The 19,087-nt window shown below is 36.6% G+C and overlaps 2 protein-coding genes across 3 annotated transcripts in view; one reads left to right on the top strand and one right to left on the bottom strand.

Moving 5' to 3' along the window:
- SPINK5 (serine peptidase inhibitor Kazal type 5) overlaps positions 1–19,087 on the bottom strand; it is a 345,077-nt gene that overhangs the window by 55,116 nt on the left and 270,874 nt on the right. For both annotated transcript variants that reach the window (XR_014055486.1, XM_081495652.1), the window contains 4 exons: positions 11,994–12,121; positions 9,953–10,016; positions 8,710–8,837; positions 6,831–6,897 (listed from right to left, as the gene is read on the bottom strand). Coding sequence is in view for 1 of the 2 variants with exons in the window: in XM_081495652.1 (XP_081351778.1) it covers positions 6,831–6,897; positions 8,710–8,837; positions 9,953–10,016; positions 11,994–12,121 (387 nt within the window). In the remaining variant the exon portion in view is untranslated. The remainder of the gene's footprint in view (positions 1–6,830; positions 6,898–8,709; positions 8,838–9,952; positions 10,017–11,993; positions 12,122–19,087) is intronic.
- The window catches only part of LOC145508636 (uncharacterized), a 331,084-nt gene that overhangs the window by 258,469 nt on the left and 53,528 nt on the right, over positions 1–19,087 (top strand). The gene's annotated exons all lie outside the window — the stretch shown is intronic.

Here is a 19,087-nt window from a genome sequence, read left to right as displayed (position 1 = left end):
TAAGATCAGATAGTTACTGTTAACTTTGAAATCTGTGAAAAAAATAAATAAAAGATCTGTCATGGGGTTCCAAAAAAATAAGAATGCAACAAAATACCGCAGCCAAGACAAAAGAAATGTTGCCACTAAGCAGAATATAGAATCTGTGAGATCAGATATTTAAGAGCTAATAGGAACAAGTCAAGAACCATCTGCATAACCTGCAAGGGAAAAGGAATACGATGGTATCCAACAGCATTATGCTTCCTCTGTTTTTCACTCTGTGGATCGTTTTAATTTACTCTTCCTCCATTATCAGTGTTCATTTCTAACAATGCAGGTGGAAACCTCAGAGAGTGAACCTCATTTTCTTCACTTTTCACTTAGAATTGTGGGCCATCAAGACTAATCCTTATCTTTTGTTGTTGTTCAGTTACTCTGTCGTGTCTACTATTTGTGACCCCATGGACTACAGCACTCCAGGATTCTCTGTCCTTCACCATCTCCTGGAGTTGGCTCAAACTCATGTCCATTGAGTCAGTGATGAAAACCAACCATCTCATCCTCTGCCGTCCTCTTCTCCTGCCTTCAATCTTTCCCAGCATCAGGGTCTTTTCCAATGAGTTGGCTCTTCCCATCAGGTGGCCAAAGTATTGGAGTTTCAGCTTCAGCATCAGTCCTTCCAGTGAATATTTATGGTTGATTTTCTTTAGGATTGACTGGTTTGATCTCCTTGCAGTCCAAGGGACTCTCAAGAGTCTTCAGCACCACAGTTCGAAGGCATCAGTTCTTTGGCGCTCAGTCTTTTTTATCATCCACCTCTCACATCCATATATGACTACTGGAAAAACCATAGCTTTGACTATATGAACCTTTGTAGGCAAAGTAATATCTCTGCGTTTTAATATGCTGTCTAGGTTTGTCATAGCTTTTCTTCCAAGGAGCAAGCATCTTTTAATTTCATGGTTGCAGTCACCGTCTGCAGTGATTTTGGAGACCAAGGAAATAAAGTCTGTCACTGTTTCCATTATTTCCCCATCTATTTGCTATGAAGTAATGGGATGGGATGCCATGATCTTCTCGTTTTTTGAATGTTGAGTTTTAAGCCAGCTTTTTCACTTTCCTCTTTCACTTTCATAAAGAGGTTCTTCAGTTCTTCGCTTTCTGCCATAAGGGTGGTGAAATCTGCATATCTGAGGTTACTGATATTTCTCCCGGCAATCTTGATTCCAGCTTGTGCTCTATCCAGCCTGGCATTTCACATGATGTACTCTGCATATAAGTTAAATAAGCAGGGTGACAACATACAGCCTTGACATACTAAAGGATTACTTGTCCCATTTTGGAACCAGTCTGTTATTCCATGTGCAATTCTAACTGCTGCTTCTTGTACTGCGTACAGTATTCTTAGGAGGCAGGTAAGGTGGTCTGGTACTCCCAACTCTTTAAGAATTTTCCACAGTTTGTTGTGATCCACACAGTCAAAGGCTTTAGCGTAGTTAATGAAGCAGAAGTAGGTTTTCTTCTGGAATTCTCTTGCTTTTTCTATGATCCAGCAGATGTTGGCAATTTGATCTCTGGTTCCTCTGCCTTTTCTAAATCCAGCTTGTATATCTGGAAGTTCTCACTTCACGTACTGTTGAAGCCTAGCTTGAAGGATTTTGAGCATTACTTTGCTAGCATATGATATGAGTGCAATTGTGTGGTAGTTTGAATATTCTTTGGCATTGTCTTTCTTTGGGAATGAAAACTGACCTTTTCCAGTCCTGTGACCACTGCTGAGTTTTCCAAATTTGCTGGGATACTGAGTGCAGCACTTTCACAGCAACATTTTTTATGGTTTAAAATAGCTCAGCTGGAGTTCCATCTCCTCTACTATCTTTGTAGTGATGATTCCTAAGGCCAACTTGACTTCACACTTCAGGATGTCTGGCTCTAGGAGAGTGATCACACTATCATGGTTATCTGGGTCATTTAGATCTTTTTTGTATAGTTCTTCTGTGTATTCTTCCACTTATTCTTAATTTCTTCTGCTTCCATTAGATCCATACCATTTCTGTCCTTTATTGTGCCTATCTTTGCATGAAATGTTCCCTTGGTATCTCTGATTTTCTTGAAGAGATCTCTAGTCTTTCCTATTCTATTGTTTTTCTATTCTTCTATTTTTTCTATTCTTCTGTTTTTCTATCGTCTTTCCTATTCTATTTCTTGGCATTATTCACTTAAAAAGGCTTTCGTATCTCTCCTTGCTATTCTCTGGAACTCTGCATTCAGATGGGATCTGCATTCAGATCCTTTTCTCCTTTGCCTTTTGCTTCTCTCCTTTTCTCAGCTATTTGTAAGGCCTCCTCAGACAGCCATTTTGCCTTTTGCATTTCTTTTCTTAGGGGTGGTTTTGATCACCACCTATATAATGTTACAAACCTCTGTCCATAGTTCTTCAGGCACACTGTCTATCAAATCTAATCCCTTGAATCTATATGTCACTTCCACTGTATAATTGTAAGGGATTTGATTTAGGTCATATCTAAATGGCCTAGTTGCTTTCCTAGTTTCTTCAATTTAAGTCTGAATTTGGCAGTACGGGGTTCATGATCTGAGCCGCAGTCAACTCCTGGTCTTGTTTTTGCTGATTGTTTAGAGCTACTTTATCTTTAGTTACAAAGAATATAATCAATCTGACTTAGGTATTGACCATCTGGTGATGTCACAGTGCATAATCGACTCTTGTGTTGCTGGAAGAGGTTGTTTGCTATTACCAGCGTGTTGTCATGGTAGAACTCTGTTAGACTTTGTCCTGCTTTATTTTGTACGCCAAGGCCAAACTTTCCTGTTATTCCAGGTATCTCTTGACTTCCTATTTTTGCTTTCCAGTCCTCTATGATGAAAAGGACATCTTTTTTTGGTATTAGTTCTAGAAGGTCTTGTACGTCTTCATAGAACTGTTCAACTTAAGCTTCTTCAGCATTAGTGGTTGGGGTATATACTTGGATTACTGGGATATTGAATCATTTGCCTTGGAAATGAACTGAGATCATTCTGTGGTTTCTGAGATTGCATCCAAGTACTGCATTTCGGACTCTTGTTGACTAAGCAGGCTATTCCATATCTTCTAAGGGATTCTTGCCCACAGTAGTAGATATATCTTTATTTAGAAAACCTAAGAAGGTTGTGACTTAATCCCAAAATTTGGAAGAAGTCTATATCCAAAAATTTCCTGATCGATGCTTTCAATATTTTAAAGTTTCTATTTTCAAAATTCTATTAGATGAGGGCCATATATGTATACACATAAATATATATACATATATATATACCAAAATAGTTTTAATTATATATATTACAAATACATTAAAACTTTGTATATTTATTCCAAAGCATTACTTATATTTATCATTACTCTTACATATTGGAAAAGGCAATGGCGACCCACTCCTGTACTCTTGCCTGGAAAATCCCATGGACGGGGAGCCTGGTAGGCTGCAGTCCATGGGATCGCTAAGAGTCGGACACGACTGAACGACTTCACTTTCATTTTTCACTTGCATGCATTGGAGAAGGAAATGGCAACCCACTCCAGTGTTCTTGCCTGGAGAATCCCAGGGATGGGGGAGCCTGGTGGGCTGCCATCTTTGGGGTCGCAAAGAGTCGGACAAAACTGAAGCAACTTAGCAGCAGCAACAGCATTCTTACAAATATATATATATATATATACACACACACACCCTCATCAAATAGAATTTTATATATAAATATATATATGTACACACACATATATATATATACACACATATATATGGGCTTCCCTGGTGGCTCAGATGACAAAGAATCCACCTGCAATGCAGGAGACCTGGGTGTGATCCCTGGTTGGGAAGATCCCCTGGAGTAGGGCATAAACACACTCCTGTATTCTTGCCTGGAGAACCCCCATGGACAGAGATCACAAAGAGTCGGACGTGACTGAGTGATTAAGCACAGCACAGCACATACACACACACACACACATATATGATTATTCTAGGTTTGGCAACCTATTTCAATAAGCATATTTTATGATAGCATATGTTACTATAATATAATCCATAAAAAATGCTTCTCCTGGCCTTTCTCAACTGTATGACCCTCATCTTGCCATTTCAGCTAATAACAACCCAAGCCTAAAGAGTATGGTGTATTCATTGAAGCATCATTTACAATAGCCAAGACATAGAATAACCCAAGTGTTCATTAATAGATGAATGGATTTAAAAAATGGATATATACATATATACAATGTATGTATGTATATGTCTGTATGTGTGTATATGTATGGAATATTATTCAGTCATGGAAAAGAATGAAATCTTGCCATTTATGACACTATGGATGGGTTGTAGAGGGTATTATGCTAAGTGAAATAAGTCAGTTACTCTATGACTTCCCTTACATGTGGACTCTGAAAAAAACAAAACAACAACAAAGGAACAAACAAAGCGAAACAGACTCATAGATACAGAGAACAAACAGATGGCTGCTAGGGGGTAGGATGGGGATGAAATAGGTAAAGGGGATTAAGAGGCACAGACTTACAGTTGTAAAATAGATAAGCCATGGAGATATAGAATACAGCATAGGAAATATAGTCAGTAATATTCTAAGAACTTTGTATGGTGACACATGGCAATTAGACTTGTGACCATTTTGAAATATATATATTATATAATATATATATGTATTATATAATATATATTATATATTTGACAAGTGTGTATATATATATATAAAATCACTATGACACATACCTGAAAATAATGTGATACTGTATGTTAATTATACTTCAATTAAAAACCTTATTTAATAAAAGAGTGTGATTTGGAGTCAGAAGTGAAATTAAATTGTGGCTCTAACTCACTAGGAAACCATAGCAAAGTCCCATCACCTTTAAGACTTCAGTCTCACTACCAACACAAAGGAGGTTTCCAGAACAGCTGCTCTTTAGGAACTTTCCTAGATCTAGTATTCTCTAATTTAAAAAAATAACTCATATTTCACTAGGATACTTTAAAAGAGAATGTAATGAGAAGATACTTGTTTTTGGAGGAGTAATGGGTGTGCTCTCAACTTCCTGATTGTAACAGTCTAGGAATACAGGCACAGAAGACTGTCACCTGATAATCATAGCATGGTAATAAAATTAATGCTCAATGGTTCCCATAAAAGAAACAATGATAATTTCAGTTTATAAGTTATGATTCATCCAAGGAGATTCTAAAGAAATACTGTGATCAACCCACTGACAGGTTAATCATGAGGGTAGATATTGAGCCATCACTCTAATGCAGTCCCATTCAGCAAAACCACATCTAATGACCCCATCAAAACAATGACCCCAGCCATTGAGAGTAAAAGAAGGAAAAGGAGCTGAGACAGGATGAAAGACAAGGGAAAAGAAACTGTCTGTTGATGAAGTAATAGAATGTTGATCTCACAAGATGACCCAAAGTGTTAGACTGAAATTTAACAACCATCACTGAGATTTTGAAATCTCAGTGAGTGTTGAACAAAGTATTGATAATTATGAATGTTCTGTGTTTCTTAAACTCTGAGTGCCCTATTTAGGGTGGGACATTTGTTTCACTGAATTGCACTATGAAGTGGAAGTTCAGCTCTTTTAACTACCAAGAATTGGACCTGCGTGTCCCTTTAGGAAAACACAGGCCCTACAATCCACAAAAATAGTATCCTTATATTAGCACAAAAGAGCGCAGGACACAGAATCGGAATCCAACAGGAGGGTAAGATTGAAATCATTTACTCAGCTTCCATATTTTACTAATAAGAAAACTGAGACATGGACAGAAGAGATGAGTTGCTCCGTTTCACACACTCAGAGCAGGACTAGGTGTTCTCACTTTTCAGCAAAAGACTTTGTTGTCGTTTAGTCGCTCAGTCGTGTCCGACTCTTTGTGACCCCATGGACTGTAGCCCGCCAGACTCCTCTGTCCATGGGAATTCTCCAGGCAAGAATACTGGAGTGGGTTGGTATTTCCTTCTCCAGGGGACCTTCCCAACCCAGGGATTGAACTCAGGTCTCCTGCATTGGCAGGTGGCTTCGTTACCACTGAGCCACCAGGAAACCTTATTACCAAAATAACTACCATCATTTTCATTGACAGTAAGGTTTAATAACCTGGATTTAAGAAATCCAGGCTACGTTACCTACAGTGAGTATTCAATTAACAAAAGGAATAATTTTTTTATACTAGATTGAAAAGCTAAATCATCAAATAATTTGAAAAAACCTTAATTTTAAAGGTATTTTAAAAACCACAATATCAGTATTTGAAGTTTTTGTTTAATTAGAAGCATGACCTTTATAAATGCAGGCCTCTCTGAACATAATAATCATAATGGAAAAATGAATAACTAACTTGCATTAGTAGGATTATACATAAAATACACCAGTGAATATACTGTTTAAAAGACTCTGAAATTGTTTTAAAATTATATTATGTTGCTTTTTAAACTAACCTAGTCAAAGCAAAAGTAACTTAAACCAAAGAGAAGACTGATGGAAAGGAAATAGTATTTAATTTGCATAAATTTTGTCTTTTTTTTTTTATAAGCAAGGAGAGAAATTGCACGTTTTGAGCTTTAGGTGGGAAATGCTATTTTAATGTTGAATCTAATGATTAATATACTAGGAAGATTATTCTAGGAGTAGTATAGTAGGAATTCAACTTGGGGAACTTTAAGGGAAAAAGCTCAATATAATAATGGACAGTGACATTACTGAATTACCTTAAAGGTTCAAGTATAAGTTGTTAATATTTATGTCCACAGGAACTAAATTATATTGATGAGAAATTTACCTTTTCAGCACTACGCTGAATTCTAGTTTCTTCTTCTTGCTTGGCATTTTCTTCAGCTTCTTTTAAGCTGTTAAGAAAATAGTTGATTGATTTATGACTGTATCATATTTTCAATGTCCAGTTCTGTGCTAAGCAGTTCTATATCCTGTGCTCTAGCTTGCTAAACCCATCCACTTACATGAGACAAGCTTTCCCCTGTCTTGAATGTTTGAGCCAGAAAATTGCCAGAGATAAGGGTGGGTGTGAAACTGACTCACTGACAGTCAATTAGAAGCTTTGTTCTGTAAAACTAGATGGGTGTGACTACTTGATTGACAACCATAAGATTGTCAGGAAAACTTGCTTTAACAGGCAGAACCAAGAGCTTTAAAACAATATTGTGACAAGGGTGAAACCAAACTAAGCATCTGAAGTACATGTTGTCAAACACACCCTTATGTATAGCTTTTTATACCTTGTAAAGTATTTGTTTGTCTTCATGTAGAAGCACCCTTGTCACTAAAATGTTACATTGAACAAAGCTGGGAAATCCTTTCAGATCTATTATGTAATTGCAGTCTCATCTTAGAAATAGGCATGACTATCTTAGTTTTATGGAGCAAGAAACCAACCAGAAGTCAAGGAGGTCAAATTCTCTTTTTTAGCTAGGGAACGAAAAGAAACACAAAATCACAGAATTAGGGCAGGTTTGAGCACTAAAAGTGCATGTCTTGTAGATAAGAAGGTGGAAATGAGGATGATTTCCTGTCTGGAAACCAGTTAATCTCTGCTTTGTAAACCTGAGAGGACATGCCTGCCCTTGAAATCCACAATGTGCTGTGGCTTAGTTTTTCAGTCACGTCCGACTCTTTGCAACTCCATGGACTGTAGCCCATCAGGCTCCTCTGTCCACGGGGATTCTCCAGGCAAGAATACTGGCGTGGGTTACCATGCCGTCCCTCCTTCAGGGGATCTTCCCAACCCAGGGATCGAACCCAAGTCTCCTGCATTGCAAGCGGATTAGTTACAGTCTGAGCCACCAGGGACACCCAAGAATACTGGAGTGGGTAGCCTATCCCTTCTCCAGGGGATCTTCTTGGCCCAGGAATTGAACCTGGGTCTCCGGCGTTGCAGGCGGATTCTTTACCAGCTGAGCTACCAGGGAAGGCCTGAATTCCACGATAGCATACTGTAATTTTCAAAGACAGGTGCAAAGTTCTTTAATCTGTTAAATCTTTCTCTGTCCTGATTTTAAAGATCCAACGATGTAAACAGAGCACTTTAAGGCTTTCTAACACACAGATTAGAGAGTCTGTGCTTTGTTTAACGGCCAGAATATTAAAGACTAACTGGATCTTATTCATATCTGGGGTTCAGTGCTCAGGGTAGCATCAGGCACGGAGAGAAAGATTAACCCAAGAGTTCTTCCCTTTCATAAAGCCTGCCCTACCTTTTATACAACTAATACATTTAGGCACACGACATTATTATTTTCGACTGTCATTTTCAGTAAGAGTATCTACACATGCCTGAATAAAGCAGTGCATGTCAAATGACTTATTTAAATTATTGCAGAAGAGAGCACCTTTTAAATTTTGAAATATTGTGCCTTAAACAACACTATGCATTTAAGTCATTATAATTAAACAAATTAACAGTCTTGAATTAAATAACTAGCACAACCACTTTATCCACTCCTTTTAAGAAACATTATCAGATAATATAAATTAAAAAGAGAAGAAGACACTGTGGGAGCAGGGACCATTTCACCCTATAAAGACCAAGGATAACATGCTTCAGAAAAGGACTTTCTTGCTCTGTGGGGTGGTTCTCAGAACAGCAACCAAGTACATCCTCAACAGACTCACCTGCTAGCCTGCGAGGGGGTGAGGATACTTACAAAAGCTGAGCACACATTGCACACTTATTGCCGTGCGTCCTTCCATCAGGACCAAGAACTGGGTCATTTTCCCTTGTGCATCCAAGTCTTCCATCCTTCACATAAGGCCGAAAATCACTACATATATCCTGAAGAACAGAGAGAGGAACTTGACATTTACCATCCTGATGGTAATGCTTACAACACTATCTTCAGAAATTTTATAGAGCCCAGTGGCCCTCTGCCGAGGACACACTAGCTATCTGGAGCAGTGCCAGTGTGTAGAAGCAGGTCATTAAGTACTGTGTAATTCACATGGTTAACTATAGAGCTCATTTACTTGTTTATTGACTTGTTAGTAAATGTGGATAACCTGTGATGTGCTAGAACCAAGGTAAAACACAGTCCTTGCTCTGAACTTGTTCACAATCTACTGGGTGATACAAAGAGACTTTTAAAATAGTATGCTGCAGAGAATTGTATTGAGTATCCTATGATAAACCATAATGGAAAAGAATATTAAAAAGAATGTGTGTGTGTGTGTGTGTGTGTGTATCTGAATCACTTTGGTGTACAGAAGAAACTGATACAACATTGTAAATCAACTGTACTTCAATTTTAAAAAAAAAAACAAAAATATAGTTTAAATGAATCTGAAGAAAAAAAAAATACACTGTGTTAAATGTCTCGGTGGAGGAAACCTCAGATGCTGTACTTGCATATTGGAAAGTCACCAGACTTTGACTTGGGAAAATCATCCAACTATGAAAAAATCAAGTGTGACGTGTATGAGACACTCACTCACTTCCCCTGTTATCACAGGCTCACAGAATTTTAGCATCAAAAGAAGGTATGTGGCCCAATTCTCATTGTAGATATGGAGACTCTGGTAAAGTATGGTTGAGTAATCTACTCGAGATCCTGACTGTCAGTGACAGGGGTATCTACTCAGGTTCAGTAACTGAAGTAGATCCCTTTGTACAACACATGTAGCTTCCTTTCTTTCCCTCCCTCCCTCCTTTTCTTTTTTCTTTTCTTCATAGAAAGCAGAAATAGAGATGAAAGGTCTAACTGCCAAAGTAATCCACTCCAGTTTCAGGAACTATCAGTTGCTTTTCATCTAGATGAGCAGTATTCCATTTCAGGTGCAGCAAGAATTCTTTCTTTCCAAACACCACCATCAAAGAAAGAAGGAGAGAGTATCGTCTTTCTTTTCAAAATCAGTCCCCCAGTGTTTCCCCCCCGTTCTGACATTTGTCCTTACCTGTTCTGGCTTACTGTTCTCACATTCTCCTTCGCTTTTTATGCCAACTTGAGCTCTGGTTTCACTGGAATTCAAAGTTAGTAGACAGAGCAGTTTAATATCATGGAACTTCTCAGCATATGCAGTTTCTTTTCATCATATTTTAATCCTCCTTTGCTTTTGAAAATAGGTGTCACATTGCATTCTTTACTTACTCTTTCTAATGAAATTCCATTTCTATAAATTACAGTCAAAGAAATTTGGAGAGCATGTTGGAGGTAAGATTCAGACTTGTAAATGTTATTTCCAGATTTTTTTTTCCCTTTTTCCAGAGAGGATCCATATCAGAAGAATACGTAAGAAGTAAATCTTGTAACTAGATATTAGATGCCACCTAAGGAATTTTGTTGTTGATGATGATGTTATTTTAAATAATCAAATTCAGATGTATAGTATCCAGCATACTATTCTACCATTCTTTATTGGAGTTATGATCATATTTTGTCATGGAAAATACATAAGGCCCTAATTAATATTGTTCTGTCTAACAGAACATTAAAAGCATGCCTGAGAACATAGTAGCACAAATATAAGATACATTTTCTACTCTAAAAAGATCTGTAGCATCTATATACTAATAAAAATGTAATAAAAATAAAATTTAAAAAAACCTAAGTAGTTAAAACTGATAGAAAAAAAATTATACCAAAAGGTATCAGCTGAAGAAAAATATAAAAATTGAATTCCAGTGACATTACAGAGTTTCCTAGCAGACAGAACTAAGAAGGAAATGCAGTGAGCAAGATGATTCTCATTGTATAATTAAAAAGTCATATACCAGAAATGAGAGGCTTAAATAAGCTCTCCACACAAAATATGGTAAGATTCCCCACAAAAAATAAGGTCACAACTAATATACAGTGTGGTCATAGTGGTGTTACAAATGCACTCCTAATAACAACTTGTATGTTTTTTTCTGTGCCTATTTTTGCTTTCTGTTTCTTTATGTTGACCCTTGGTGAAAGTTGAAGATACAGTTTTAGTGTGTATTTCTGAAAATGCAGTCATATGAGGGATCAGAGTGATTTAATTCAGTTGTGCTTGGTAAAGATATTTATTATAAGGAGGGACAAAGCTTGTAGACCTCAAGACTGAATATTTATCAGCATCTCTAATTAGCCTTCTCAAACATTGGCTGTTGTATTTGCTAAAACTGAAGAGCAGCCAATTCGAGACTGAGATCATAAGCCAGAACCTGCAAAGCAGGTATGCCGTCTTATTGGCTGACGACAACTGATAACCAAACCTAGTACTGAGGGTGGAGAAAGAATTGAAGAAGGACAAAATGCAGGACAGTGAGATGCTTTAGCTATATATGGTGAACACTGAGTAGATGGGACGGAGTTAAGCATTAAGCCCCATTACCCTAATATTATAAATTACTGAGAATTTAGTAAAAAAGTATCTTTTGATGATTAAATAGTTCTCTATGAAAAAAGATATACTCCTAAATAGATAGGTAGAAAGAAAACAGATAGATAGATGTGTATATGTATGAAGTGAAGTGAAGTCAAGTGCAAATCGCTCAGTTGTGTCTGACTCTTTGCGACCCCATGGACTGTACAGTCCATGGGATTCTCTAGGCCAGAATACTGGAGTGGTTAGCCTATCCCTTCTCCAGTAGATCTTCCCAACCTAGGAATTGAACCAGGGTCTCCTGCATAGCAGATGGATTCTTTACCAACTGAGCTATCAGGGAAGCCCATGTATATGTACATATAAATATATATTCATGTGTGTATGTGTATACAAATATAGATATATCAGATATGTCTATTTCACAGAAAGTGTTAACCATCTGATAAAGTCCACACAAATGTGCTTTTGTAAAATATAGAGTGTTATATTACATACATATTTTTTCTCTTAAGAATAGTAAAAGAAGTGATCCTAATAATTTATAGATGGCTAACTCCCACAAAATGAATTGTTACCTTAAAGATGTACAAAAAATGTGTACAGGGAACATGCTTTAGGGAGAAAACCTTCAGAGAATACTCACGCATTCATAGCACACAGCGCACATCTGTTTCTGTATGTTTTCCCATCTGTGCCACAGACAGCTGTAGTACCAAGGGTACAGATAAAATCTCCAGCCCTTTCTCCTTGCTTGAAATCATCACAATTCAACTGCAAGAGACATAATCAAGGAACATCAAAATGTAAGAGAGAAGATATTCCTCAGATACATAAATAGATTAATACTTTAAGCCCACAACAGTATAATACAGTGGAGAAGGAAAACATAATAAGGAGGTTGCAGTGAGCTAACAAAATCATGAATAATAAAACATGGTCCAAGAACAGAGATACAGTCTAATTTCAAAAGAAATTATTTCAGTACGATTTCAGACACCTGCTATCTGGGTGAGGTGGGCCAAGTCACCTCTCTGATACTTAGCAAACTGTCAAAGCCTGCCTGCCTTCTCTACAGAGTAGTCATAAGGTCCAGTAGGCAGTAGATATGAAAGCTCTCTGTAAACTATAAGCTCCAATAAAGTTTTTATAGTATCATAGATTAGAGTAATGATCAAGAGCCAGATTGCTGGGTTCATAATCCTAAATCTGCCACTTACTAGTTGTGTGATTTGGGACAGTTACTTAACCACTCTATGCTGTAGTGTCCTCATTTGTAAAATGCATATATTACCAAATTCTCAGGATTATAAAGATATTTAAATGTATTGACACACATACAGCTCTCAGAACAGTACTAAACATATCATGGCCATTTATTATTGTTTTTGCTGTTGTTATTTTAAATGTTTTCTGTACTGATAAGCCAACAAAGCTAAACACCTTTTAGGGATGATGAGAGACATTCCAAAATCTCTGCTCTAATAATATGACATATACAAAGCGACAAACCTGTTTGGTGAGGAAAACAACCACACTAGGTAACAACTGAAGACTAGTATTCAGATCTCAGATTTGCCACCCACTCACTTCACCTCTTTGAACCTTACTTCCCTAATCTGAAAAATGGAAATTCACACCCGATCCACATTACAGGCTTGTGGTGGGAAAGAAATAGATAGTTGTGAAACATTATTTGGCAACTCATTATTGTGACATAAGCTAGCTAAAGAAGATAAAGAGTTGACTTGTATTTAATCTCTATCTAAAACCAAAGAGTATGGTATCACATTTATCAAAAAAAATTTGTTGTCATTATTGTCATAACAAAATGTTTTAATTATAGATTTGAAAACTTAGAATATGGTCCTATGACCTAGTATGCCACACAATACCAAAGATAAAAGTAGCAGAGACACAAATGTAAAATACACTTGTGAACCAGAAGATTACACTGAGGAACTCTCCTAGAAGACAATTAAAAAGGAAAAACAATTTAAACTAGAAAATAAAATCTTTAAAACATAGCCCACTCTTCATGTCGTATGTTTAGAAAGAAGTTAAAAATAGAGAGAAAACAGGATAAGTCATGGCCATATGTGCTATGTTATTCTTTTGGTTGTTCATTTATTCCTCAAAACCCATTATGTATTTACTAGGCTCTAGGTATTCCACTAGACTATGACCCTAGCATAGCAAAAAGGAGAAGTGGAATACATACTCCAAGGGATTTACATTCTAATGGGACAAGACAGACAGTAAACACAACAACTTTAAATTATAATAAGTGCTATGAAATAGAGCATCCAGATGGTGGCTATTTTAAATATAGTGTCCAGACAGATCTTTCTGCAAAGGTAACAGTTACTGTGAGATGAGATTAATGAGGAGGAGCCAGGCATTAAAGATCCGTGGGAAGAACGTTCCAGGCATGGAGAATTGCAAAGGACTGAGGAAAGGAACTAGATTCTTCTGCTTAAGGAGCAGAGAGAAGAGAAGTGTTGCCGGAGCATAAGGGAAAAACAGGAGCATGAAGAAAAGCTGTTGATTTTCTCTCACAAGTTATTTCTGGAGAAACTGCAGAAGCAAGGGGATAAGGATCCAAGCAATTAACTTGGGGCTGTCCCTCCTCTGCCCCTTCACCAGTGAACTCAGCAGTGGCTGCTAAGTCACAGGTGTTGGCAGGGTGATGGGCAGATGAAAAGCCCAGCTGGGAGGTGGTGAGAACAGGTGCAAGCATTTACTACTCCACCTCCACCACCTCCTCAAAGCCCAAAGGCTGGTGGATCACAGCCGACAGAGAACACCTCTTCCTGATGCTGACAGTTTCTGAGAGCTTACAGATGGATTCCTGACCTGGTCAAGAGGCAGCAAACTGGAGTTAGCAACACTGGTTCTAGAATCTGCAGCTCTGGCACTTATCCCTTGTCCTCTCCTGACACTTACGAGGAGAGGCAGGGGCTGAAGCTTGGCCTTGAATATTTTCTAGCTCACTTTAGCAGAAAAAAAATTACTAAAAAAAATTAAAGTTGAAAAATACACAAATATAATGGGATAAGAAAAGTAACTGAGAGCATAAGCAACAATAATAACACCTATATAGAATTCAGTCCAAAATGCATCATAGGTAGCAAAGAAGGACATTACATAAGGGAAGAAAATAACAAGAAAGCATAATAATCATGAGCATATATTCAATAATATAGGCTCTAAATATGTCAAACAATAAGCAATAGAATGTAATAATTACATAAATCAATAACTGATATTAGAGGTTTTAACACATACTTCTCAGAAACTGACATATCAAAGGAAAAAATTAGGATGCTTAAGTTATTAGATTTTAATAGAAAACTACATCCAAGAAACAGAAAATAAACAATTTTTTCAGAATATATAAAACATTTATAAAAGCAGAATATTTATCAGGCCACAAAGTTTTATGAAATTCCAGAGGATCAATGTCAAATGGCCTATGTGCTTTGAACATAATTCAATAACATTAAAGGTTAATTTTAAGTGGAAATATTATCACATATTTGAAAATCAAATAATGTATTACTAAATAACTTTGGGAGGGAGGAAAATTAAGAAATGATTGGCAAAGAATGACACATGAAAACACTTCAGGTGCAAATCTGAGGTAGATGATCACTGATACCTTCAAATACCCTTGTCATGAAACTTAAAAAATGAAAATTTAAACACCAAAGTATTGCTCAATTCATTGTAAAATGAGCAGCAGAGCAGACATAAATAGGAATAAATGACATAAAGAACAGAAACTATAGAGAAAATTAATATAAAAACTAATGTTGGGCTTCTCTGGTGGCTCAGTAGTAAACCACTAAAGCACATGTAGCCTAGGGCCTGTGTTCCACAACAAGAGAAGCCACACGCTGCAACTAAAGGGTAAGCCCCTGCCCACCGTAACTAGAGAAAAGTCCACGCAGCAATGAAAACCCAGCGTAGCCAAAAGTGAATAAATACTTTTTAAAAAATCTAAGGTTATAGTTTCTAGTACAACTGATGAAAGAGAAGATAACAGTTTAAGGATAGCGACTTAGCACGCATGCACAATGATATTAGAAATAATTGTATCAATATTGAGAAATACAGTTAAAGCATACTGTGAGTATCTGTATGGATATCAAATGGAGACATGGCTACAAAAATCATATAAAATATCTGCACTAGGGGAATAAGCAGGAGGAAAGTTGAACAGATGAATAAATATTAACTGATATATTAATCGGAGATATTCTCTCCCCAAAAGGCTCCAGTTCAAATAGCTTTAAAATCCATTTTTCTAAAACTTTGAATTCAAGGAGTATGTACTAGAGGCACAATTGCTTTTTTTCTTAGCATATAACAATCTCAGCCTTTTGATTGGGATGTCAAAACCATTTCACTTAATATAATTATTCACAGGATAGTATCTATATATGCTGTGTTGCTATATATGCTATGCTATATATGCTATGCATTGTTTTCAGTACACTCTTGTTCTTTTTACTTCTTTATTCTTCTACTACTGCCTTATTTTGAGTTAAATATTACTAGTGTGTCTCTTTTATTCTCATGTTGATTTTATGTATTTATTATACATGTCATTTCTTTTTTTTTAATTTATTTTTAATTGGAGGTATACATGTCACTTCTGATTGGTTACTCTGGTGATTATAATAAGCATCCTAATTGATCACAATTTACTACCAATTAATACTTGATTTTAGTAAAATATAGAAACTTTGCCCTAATTGTAGCTCTATTTTCTCTATCCCTTTTTGTACTATAACTATCATATATGTTATATAATATTTGTACACCCAATAAAACAGCATTATAATCATTGCTGTATATAATATCTTCAAAAGAAGCTAGGTGAAAATAAGCAACATATATTTATAGAGTATACCATATTTACCATTTCTAGTGCTTTTTATTTCTTTGTATAATTCCAGGTTATCATCTGGTGGTCATTCCTTTAAACTAAAGAACTATATTATTACTTGTAAGATCTGTAGGCAACAAATTCTCTCAGATTTCATTGATATGGGAATATCTTTATTTTGCCTTAATTTTACAGGATAATTTTTGTGGATATAGAATATTGGTTAACATTTTTTTTTTCTTTCAGCACTTTGAGCATCTCATTCCATTGCCTTCTGAACCTCATTCTTTTAACTGACAAGCCAGTCATCAATTATAACCTGTATATATAATGTGTCATTTTTTCTTTTGCTGCTTTTAAAATTCTCTCTTGATCTCAGCATTTTCATCATGAGGAGCCTAGGTGGTGGTGGTGGTATTGTTTAGTCATAAGTCATGTCTGAGTCTTTTGTGAACCCATGGACTGTAGCCTGCCAGGCTCCTCTGTCCATGGAATTTTCCAGCCAATAATACTGAATTGAGTTGCATTTCCTTCTCCAGGGGATCTTCCCAACCTGGGGATGGAACTCAAATCTCCTGTATAGGCAGGCAGATTATTTACCACTGAGCCACCGGGGAAGCCTGAGCCTAGCTGTAAATCTCTTTTATCCTATTTAGAATTTGTTTAAGTCCTTGACTATAAAGATTGATTTTTTCATCCAGTTTGATACATGAAAGTGAAAGTCACTCAGTCGTGTCCAACTCTTTGCAACCCCATGGACTACACAGTCCATGGACTTCTCCAGGCCAGAATACTGGAGTGGGTAGCCTTTCCCTTCTCCAGGGGATCTTCCCAACCCAGGGATCCAACCCAGGTCTCCTGCATTGCAGGCAGATTCTTTACCAACTGAGCTCTCAGGGAAGGCCAGTAATTTGATACATTTTAAGCCATTTTTTCTTCAAATAACTTTTCTATCCAGTCTCCCTCTTCTATTTCTGATATCCCTGTTTCACATGTATTGGTATACTTGTCTCAAGGACTCTGCGACTCTGTACATTTTTGGTCAATATTTTTTTCCTACTGTACTACTTCTGTTAAACTTTATTAATCTATCTTCAAGTTTCCTAATTTTTTAACATTTGCTTTTATTTATTTTTTTTGGCTGTGCCCAGTCCCAGCTGGAGCACACAGGATCTTCAACCTTCATTGCAGTGTGAGGGATCTTTAGTTGTGGCACGCGGACTCCTACTTTCAGCATGATTCTTGATCGCAGCATACAGACTCCAGCCATGGCAGGTGGGATGTAGCTCCCAGACCAGGGATTGAACCAGGGCCCCCAGCACTGGGAGCGCAGATTCCCAGCCACTGGACCACCAGAGAAGTCTCCTACTAATTCTTTTTTAATGCAGTCTCAGAGCTGTTTCTCCCTAAATCTGTGTAACTTAGCAGCAGGCCAGTGATTGGACACAGTTTATGCACAAACTTCTCAAGGACAGTAAAGTTTTCATCCTCCACAGAATGACCTATGTGTATATGGGAGAATATTAAAAACTCAGGCTATTTTTGTATCTGCCTCAGCATTTGCTTTTCTTGGGGATATTCTTGTGTCTTTTAAGTGCTTGCACATAGTTTCATGATTGGCCAGGACTTGTGAATTGCTTAGTCCCTTTTTGCCTCTGCTGCCCTTTTATGAAGACTTAGCCAGAAATATGCTTACTGCTGCAACCCTAAGATCACTTTCCTTACTGCAGTAACCAAAAATATCTTTGGATATGACAGTTGCCCACAATTCCAAATTAAATAAATCCCTTTCAACATTGGTGATCCAGTTACTGATCCACATAGTCTTGTCTTCTTTGGTAGACCCTTCATATCAACCGGACCATGGGGGTGAGATGGGATTATCATCAAACAAGAGGACCATACACTCCCATCATTCTTACCCAAAGTTCAACAGTTTTTCAAGCATAACTGATTATCAGATTAACATAGGCTGCTGGTCAATTTCTAGAGTGCTAAAGTGGTTATTTTACTCAATTTTGTGTAGCATTATTGCTCCTTGGGGAAGGAATTTGCTGAACTCCTGATTCAGCAATAGTTTGAAGTGCCATCCCACAAGGTAATTTTACATTGATTCCCAACCACATGAGAATAATTAAAAGGGAAAAGTAGAGACTCATTTCATTTATAAAAAGAGCTTCAAATTTTCTAAATATTAACAATGCAAATTCAACAGTGTACTAAAAATGCAATGTGATTAGTATGATTTACTCTGAGAAAATAATGATTTAACATTAGTGTGGTTATCCAGAAATGTATTATATTAATTGATTGAAAGAGAAAAATTATAAAATTATTTCAATAGTTTCCAAGAAGGCATGTGATAATGATTAAAACATATTCAGAAGAATAAAAACAGAAAGGAACTTCTAAGCTTACCAAAGTTTACAGAAAAAAGATACCTATAGTAAACATTATATATAATGGAGAAACATTATAGATATATGGCATTTAAGATAGGCCAAGAAAGGGCAGTTTAAAATTCATTATCATTGCTACTGTTGAACTACTGTATGAACTCTAGATTGTTGCCAATGATATAAGGAAAGAAAAAGAAATAAAGAAGTGATAAAATTGAAGAGGAAGTTATAGAACTTCTATTATTTGCAGATGATATGATCAACTTCCAAGAAAAAGACAAGAGAATTAACATGTAAAAAATAATAATTAACAAGGCCTCATAAAGGTTTTTAATATAAGATCAACTTATAGAAATCAATAGAATTTGTTTATGCCAACAATAATCAGGTATAAATCCCATAAACAACAAAAATACCACTCAAAACAGAAGTAAAATTGCCAATTTT

The sequence above is a fragment of the Giraffa tippelskirchi genome, chromosome 6 (genome assembly GCF_054371585.1).
Source record: "Giraffa tippelskirchi isolate mGirTip1 chromosome 6, T2T-mGirTip1v1.2.pri, whole genome shotgun sequence".
Taxonomy (NCBI): domain Eukaryota; kingdom Metazoa; phylum Chordata; class Mammalia; order Artiodactyla; family Giraffidae; genus Giraffa; species Giraffa tippelskirchi.
The sequence above is the reverse complement of the archived record's forward strand: the minus strand, read 5'-3'. Positions and strand labels throughout refer to the sequence as shown.